This window comes from Dama dama, chromosome 20, assembly GCF_033118175.1.
Source record: "Dama dama isolate Ldn47 chromosome 20, ASM3311817v1, whole genome shotgun sequence".
In the NCBI taxonomy this organism is placed as follows: Eukaryota; Metazoa; Chordata; class Mammalia; order Artiodactyla; family Cervidae; genus Dama; species Dama dama.
The window spans coordinates 28,565,290-28,573,291 of NC_083700.1; the positions used below are offsets into that span (position 1 = coordinate 28,565,290).

An 8,002-nucleotide genomic window follows, 5' to 3' on the forward strand; every position below is an offset into this window, starting at 1 on the left:
AGAGGCCCCAGGTAGCCAAACAAAGGCTAGGGTGCCTGGAGAGAGGAGAGGCGTGTTCAGCAGAGGCTGCAGAGAGGGGTTCAAAATTGACTGGTGGTGGTAGTCGCTCAGTCGTGTCCAGCTCTTTGTGACCCCATGGACTACAGCCCACCAGGCTCCTCTGTCCTTGAAATTCTCCAGGGAAGAATACTGGAGGGGATAGCCATTTTCTTCTCCAGGGAGTCTTTCTGACCCAGGGATGGAATCCCTGTCTCCCTCATTGCAGGCAGATTTTTCACTAAGCCACAGGGAAGCCAAATTGACTGGATGCCATAGATTTCTTTTCCAGTATGTGGTTCACCCAGGCATGGGGACAGGTCTTCCTTATATCTGTGTGCGTGTTAGTTACTCAGTCGTATCTGACTCTTTGCAACCCCATGGACTGTATAGCCTGCCAGGCTCCTCTGTCCATGGAATTCTCCAGGCAAGAACACTGGAGTGGATTGCCATTTCCTTCTCTAGAGTATCTTCCCAACCCAGGAGTGAACCCGGGTCTCATGCATTGCAGGCAGATGCTTTACCGTCTGAGCTACTAGTCATCACTTGTCCCCTTCATCCCAATTGCTGGGCCTCTTCAGATCCATCTCTCCTCAACCTCATCTGTGTCCCCCCAGAGAACTCAGCGAGGGCTCCTAACAGTCTTCTTTGTCCTAGGGCTCTTGCACCGGAGGGTTCACCAAGAGACTCCGAGGTCTTTCCATTTTCCTGAGTTTTATTCTAAAACAAACCATGAGTCCCCTATACTCTGGGATTCCCGGAAACCATGGAGCTTTTATATGTGGATACATGGGCGTGCTTTTTCTAGCACTTGGACTTGTACACACAAACACATACACACTGGTACAGAGCTTATTCTCAGGGACTTGTTACAACCTAAACTCTTTCTTACTGATTGGGAGTCGGGGAGAGAGATGGTGAAGGTTTAGGTTATGCTTTCTCTTAATAAACATTTCTTTTTTTCTTACTAAACAAACTTTTTGTTTATGACATAAAGTTTTTCTTTCTCAGTTCTTCAAGGTTTAGGCTTTCTGTGCTCTTGAAGCCATCAGCTTGTCTTAATGAGGCTTGTATCTGCTTTTCATATGAATCATCCTTCCCCTGGGGCGGGGGAGGGGGGGCAATGAATGCTGTAAATTGAATAAGAAGAGGGCAGAGCTCTCAAGGAAATAGTGAGAGGGAGGAAGGGAACCCCATTCACTAACTCAGAGCTTTGACACCAACTGTAGTAAAGAACCTACCTGCCAATGCAGGTAGATGTAAGCGATGCGGGTTTGATCCTGGGTCAAAAACATCCCCTGGAAGAGGGCACAGCAACTCACTGCAGTATTCTTGCCTGGAGAATCCCATGGACCGAGGAGCCTGGCAGGCTGCAGTGTAGGGTCACACAGAGTCAGACGCTCTGAAGCGACTTGGCATGCACACATCAATCAGAAGCCCACTTAGTTTGAAAGTTTTAGGAACTTGTAGAAAACTAAGAATGCAGGCTCAAAGTTCTTGGTCAACAGAGTGAATGTTCTGGGGAGCTCTGAGGGATAACAAATTATCCGTTTTAAGAGATGGCGCAGAGCGCTGAGCACCAGACTGGAGTTTCTCTGTTCTGGGGTTGCAGTTTCTGACTCTTCGGCTGGTCAGTTTTTACAGGCAATTTAGCAAGTGGAATTTAGCTTTGAGTTACAACCAGGCACTTCCCTGTGAAACATTTAATTTCTTTAGTCAAGATGTTTACCGTTTCCTTTGAATAAGCTGCTTTGTGTCTGGAGTTCTCATCTGGCTCATTTTGTAGAATAATCCTGGAATTGAGGGTATGCGCCAAATAACCTAAGGAACCCTCATGGAAAAGCAGCACTCTGCTTTCCCTCTTAGAAACCATGCATGCGCAGAGCTTACTCAACCTTCTTGCATCCTGCTTCAGATGGCTATGAGTTCCTGGAGATCCTGAAGCAGGTTGCCCGGGACAACACAGACAACCCAGACCTGAGCATCGTATGGATCGACCCGGACGACTTTCCTCTGGTGAGTGACTCAGACTGGGACCTCGTCCTTGGTCACCGTCACAGTCTCATGTTTGTGTTTAGCGGGAGAACTGGATGCACAAAGGAGGAGGTAAAATAGGAGGGGCACTTGTAGAAGCCCAGTGGCTGCCTCTACCCAATGTGAAGATCTTGGCCCCTGGGACAGCACTGAACTTAAGGCCTGGTGCCCACACTGACCTGGTAAGACTTACTGTTCTCACTCCCTGGAGGCCTGAGTTCCTCTGGGGCCCACTTAAGTGTGGGTGAAATTCTTCTGCCAACGGTTCCATAGCTGCCTACCACTCCTTGCTCTAACCGCTTTCATTTTCTGAGGGGGACCATCACTCTGGGGCAACCCGAGTTTCTAAGTAATAAACCTTCAGAGATGAACATTCTGCATGGAGTTAAGAACAACTTCTGGGAAGGCAGGGACCCTGTCTGTCTTGTTCATCATGCTCTCCTAGCATAATATCTAGCACCTGTTGAATGTGTAAGGCCCTTAAACTCTTGCTGGGTCAATGATCAAAGCCTCGATTATGCTTTATTTTAAAGAGAATAAGCAATTTGTAGCAATATGTGAGCCCAGTGGTAATGAATATAGCTCATATACTCTATTATATGCCCAGAACTATGGTAAATTCTTTACATGCATCATCTCATCTAATCCTCTCAACAACCCTGTGAAGTACAGACCATTGTAATACCTATCTTACGGGATGACAACTGGAGAGGTTTAAGCTGTAAGTGGTAGATGTGATCTTCTAACCTAGGTCTATGTGATGCCAAAGCTTGGTCTATTAGTCAATAGACTTTAGGTTGAGCTAAATGCTGATACTCAATACTAGCTATCATTAGGATATAAATGATAAGGACTCCCCTGGTGGTCCAGTGGTTAAGATGCCACACTTCCACTGCAGGGGCTACGGTTCCATCCCTGGCGGGGGACCAAAGATCCCACATGCTTTTCGGTGAGACAAAAAATAGGAAAAAAAAAAGAATATAAATGATCTCTATCTTCTTCCAGGAATTATCATTTGTTGCATAGGTCACAATTGATCAATCTATGATTAAATATACAAAAATGAAGGGTGTCAGTGATCTCAGGGGTCCTGGAACCCAATCCTACATAGAGGATGAGTGAATCGAAGGCAGAGAATTCCATGTCACCTAAGGCCAATGTCATAATTCCGGGCAACCATAACAAAGTCATGATGCTTATAAGATGCTGTATATTGTAGTTTTATTTGTTTAGCCGTTACCTGATTTTAGTTCTCATTTACCTGGACTATTTTGTTTTGCAAGCTCACAGATGGTCTGCTTTTCTCCTGACCTGCTCTATGTTTGCCTTGCTTTTTGCAAATAAGAAATCTTCAGACTTCTGATTTCCAAGTTCTTGACTATCCTCTAGTCCCCATCAGACCATATATTTGTTTGGAAGACTTTCTACCACTGAATATCTCCATTTTCTTAACCCATGGCCCCTTACTCGTTGAGTTCTGCCTCAGTCAGATATTAGTCCACATGAACCCAAGTCTGTCTGAATGGAGAAGTCTTCTTCTTTCTTGCATGCCCACTTAGAGCTGGTGGGCACTTACACTTACACCACTGCTTTCCTAGACATCTCACGAGCAAACAGGCTCAAGGTAAGGGGTTTTTAAGTGAGATATTGTGGAGGGGAATTGCTCCTTCACCACACATAAACTATAAAAGAACCACAGGGAATTTGGGAAACAACTTTGGACCATCTCTGTAATATTCTTCCTTCCAGCTATAGAAGCTTTTATATTACATGCTTTCATAGTTTGTGTTATGACATCTTTTTTCCATGCTTATTTAAAGTGCTGAATGCCAAGTCTTCATTTTCCTCCATGCCCACAGCTGTTTTGGAGACCTTTAACCAATGGTGACCTCATTACTGTGATGGGATGGCAGGTGGGTCCAGCCACAAAAAGTGGCTTGAACAGGGGATGATGCTTGCTGTCTAATTTTATTTTTTGTTGCTACAGCTTGTTGCCTATTGGGAAAAGACTTTCAAGATTGACCTCTTCAAGCCACAGATTGGGGTGGTGAATGTGACAGATGTGAGTATACCTCATGAAAGCTTGCTCAAATAACTTCCACCTGCCCTGGTTTCTGCCACACAGCCCAGACTGTGAGATCCTGTATAGGAGTCCAGCCCCTCATGAAATGAGCAGGACCCTTGGCCTTGCTTTAGAAAGCTTTAGCTCAGGAGACTTGCCAACATGGACCGATCCTAGTCTGAGTCAGGGGTGGGGTCAGGGCAACCAAAAATACTTTTGCTTTTCACCTTATATCCTACCATTCTCTTTTTAAACTGTTTTAATGTAAGCAGAATTTTAATCATTATTAGTGATTTAAAAAAGTGAAAAAGTGAAAGTTGCTCAGTCATGTCTGACTCTTTGTGACCCCATGGACCATATATCGTCCATGGAATTCTCTAGGCCAGAATACTGGAGTGTGTAGCCTTTCCCTTCTCCAGGGGATCTTTCCAACTCAGGGATTGAACCCAGGTCTCCCACATTGTGGGCGGATTCTTTACCAGCTGAGCCATAAGGGAAGCCCAAGAATACTGGAGTGGGTAGCCTTTCCCTTCTCCAGGGGATCTTCCCGACCCAGGAATCGAACTGGGGTCTCCTGCATTGCAGGCAGATTCTTTACCAATTGAGCTATCAGGGAAGCCCAGTAATTTGAAAATTAGTTTACAAAATAATAAATGTAGAATTTCCCAGGTAACTGAACATCCACCAAGAGAGTGAAATGACATTGCTAAAGAATGAAAAAAGAAGAACATTGCTAACTGGCTATATAAACGAACAGTGGAGGGATTCCCTGGTGGTCCAGTGGTTAAGACTCTGAGCTCCCAATGGAGGGAGCATGGGTTCGATCCCTGGTTGGGGAACTAAGATCCCACATGCTGTGTGTCTAATAAATAAAATAAAACAATGTAAAAAAATTTAAAAAAACAGTGAAATATATATATTATATATAATGCAATGGAATATAGATTTCCTTTTATATTGCACGAACAGGATACTATGCGTACCATTTGCTACTAAGCATTTCTGTTTAATGGGCTTCCCAGGTGGTGCAGTGGTAAAGAATCGCTTGCCTGTGCAGGACATGGGTTCGATCCCTGGGTCGGGAAGGTCCCGTGTGCACATATTCCTCATAAGTGTAAGTGACCTGGGGTTCACTCAGCACAGTCGCTTGGAAGCCTCTGGCCTGGCTGATCCTTTGTGCACTCACTCTCACACTCATTCTGTCTCTGGATGCAGGCTGACAGTGTGTGGATGGACATTCCAGATGATGATGACCTGCCCACAGCTGAGGAGCTGGAAGACTGGATTGAGGATGTGCTTTCTGGGAAGATAAACACGGAGGATGATGACAATGATGATGAAGAGGATGAAGACGACGACAATGACGATGATAATTCTGATGAAGAGGACAATGATGACAGTGATGACGATGATGAATAGCCTCCAACTCCAGACGAGTTTCACGAAGACATAACCACAGCTACCCACTGCCATGCAGACAGGCAAAGTGGCAGCGAGCAGCCCCGGCCCTCGTCCAGCCAGTTCCTTTCCTTTTATCGACACCTCTTTCCCCACTTCTTTCTCATCAGATGTGCAACTCGGCAAATGCCTTCCTAAATCCAGCAGTCCCACTCACTCAGCAAGGACAGTGGGGAATTATTGCCATGTTGGCTGTCTTGACTGTTATGAAAAAGCTTTCATTCATTGTCAGATCATCAGTGGCCACGGCAGTGCCCGAATCTGGTTGTCTAGAGAGAGCAATTCCCTAACACCTCGGCTCAAGTTTACTTGTTTCACTATGATGGTAGCAGAATGGACAGCTTGCTAAGTCACAAGCATGGTGTGACCTTACAACCAGAGCCCAGGGAAGACACACAGTCCATTTAGCCCCTGTGCCTAGAATATTAGTTAGGATCCCTCCTCAAGCCGAGAGGATCCCTCTTAGGGAAGGCTCAGTCTTGGAAATAGGTTTTGTAAATCAGCTTCTCTTGGTTCTATTAAACTTATTATTTTAGGTGTAGATCTGATCATTATGAACTCAGATCCAAGCCTTTGGATGGCTATTGAGAGGTTTTGAAAAACATGCATACTGATGTCACCATCATTTCTAGTATATTAGGATATTGGGATGGGAGGTTGATTTGCTCTCTGAACTTCCCTGTAGATGACCTTCTTGCAGATACACACAGGGGTCGGGAGAGCTAGAAGGATTAAATGTTTTAATTCTTTCTGATGTCTTTAGGTCTCTGATGGGTTCAGCTGGCGTCCTAGCTTGAGCTGGGATCCTGATATCCCTCTGTCTTGTCGCTGCTAGTCAGCCTTCCCATTCAGAGTCCAAGTTGGTTTTTCCAGAGGGCAATTCACTCTCCACTGATCAGTGCTCCCACAGCTGAACAGGACAACAGTCATTAGGATTCATAATGATGCTCTGAGGCACTGAAAAAATCCCCAAGTGCCTTTCAAACTATCTAGAAGTTATATTGTGCTCTATAGTTTTAGCATTGGGTGTGCATTCTAATGTTCTAATTTATTTTCTCAGTCTTTTAACACATGTGTAAGACACTGCAAATTCTTTGAAAATAGGACGATCCTTTTATGGAATAGCAGCTAACTAACTGTCATTAAAGTTTTATTTTGAAAGTACTGAGATTATCTTGAAAATCCTCTCTTGATTTTTTGTTTTTCTGCTCATTCTCTCCCCTCTGGGCTCCTGTTCTTCCTCTCTATTCCTTCTCAGTTTTCCTTTCTTCTTTCTGTTCCTTTGCCTACCCTTTAAATGTCAGTCTTCCACAGTATCTCTCGGCTCTCACCTTCTTCCAAGGTATCCAAGCTATCATCCATGCCCATCAGCTAATAACTTCCCAGTCTGGGTCTCTAACCTTGACCTCTCGCCTTGGTTTTAGACTCACTCATTCAACTGCTGCTGGACATCTTGGTTTGGATATTGTACAAGTGCTTCAAACAACATCACAAGACCAAAACTCACTACCCTCTCCCTTAAACGCATCCTCCCCTTCATGAAGTTCAAATGACTAATATCAGCATCTGTCCAATTGCCTGTGTGGTCTCAAGGGGAGCCCTTCCCCTCTGCTCCCATGGCAGGTTGTACACACCCCAAATCCTGGCACTTATCATTTAACATGTAACACATATTTGCACATCTGTTCTTTTATTAACTCATACGTAGGCTCCTTGGAGACAAGAGATTTATTTACCATTGTATCCCCAACGCTTAGCACTTTGCTCAGCACAATGTAGACACTCATTTATTGAACTGATGGGTGAATAATTATCGGCACTGTTGGATCACAGTGCTTCCAAGGCCTCCTTATTTTTTCTCTCTGCCTCACAAAGCAAGGCAGACACTTCCCAAGCTGGGCTATGTAGCTATCCAGAGAGACTCAAATAAGTTCTGGGAGAGGTGAATTTATAAAGTGATCTTTGAAGCTAATCTTTCAAATAGCCAAGAAATGTGTTCTGTCATCAGAGTGGTTTATTTCCCAACCCAGGAAAATTCCCTGGTTCTCAGAGGCCTGACTAATATGCATTAAGTTTAAATCATGCCATGCTGCTCCTGTTTTAGAAGCACTGAGTGTTAAGCTAGTAATATCTGTAAGTAGTAGCACTGTTTTGTTATTTGTCTAAAACTTTTCCAGCTATTTATTGAATATTTGGTATGTGCTCAGAGCACTATGCTATATGCTTTGAATGTATTTCCCCATTTAATCCTTAAAAAGATCTTATATGAGTTTTGTTATTTTTCCCATTTTAGATGGGAAAACTGAGTGAGGCACAGAGGCTTCAAGTAATTTTCCCAGAGTCACACAAATACTTTAAAGGAATGTAAACATAACCCCATTTTTATACTTAAAGATTTAAACTAAATTTAAT

General features: G+C 44.0%; 1 protein-coding gene across 1 annotated transcript in view; it reads left to right on the top strand.

Annotated features, from left to right (window-relative positions):
- CASQ2 (calsequestrin 2) overlaps positions 1-6,760 on the top strand; it is a 73,938-nt gene extending 67,178 nt beyond the window's left edge. The window contains exons 9-11 of the mRNA XM_061121074.1: positions 1,952-2,052; positions 4,058-4,132; positions 5,348-6,760. Of these exons, the coding sequence (XP_060977057.1) occupies positions 1,952-2,052; positions 4,058-4,132; positions 5,348-5,551 (380 nt within the window). The 3' untranslated portion in view covers positions 5,552-6,760. The remainder of the gene's footprint in view (positions 1-1,951; positions 2,053-4,057; positions 4,133-5,347) is intronic.
- The last annotated feature ends 1,242 nt before the right edge of the window (positions 6,761-8,002 follow it).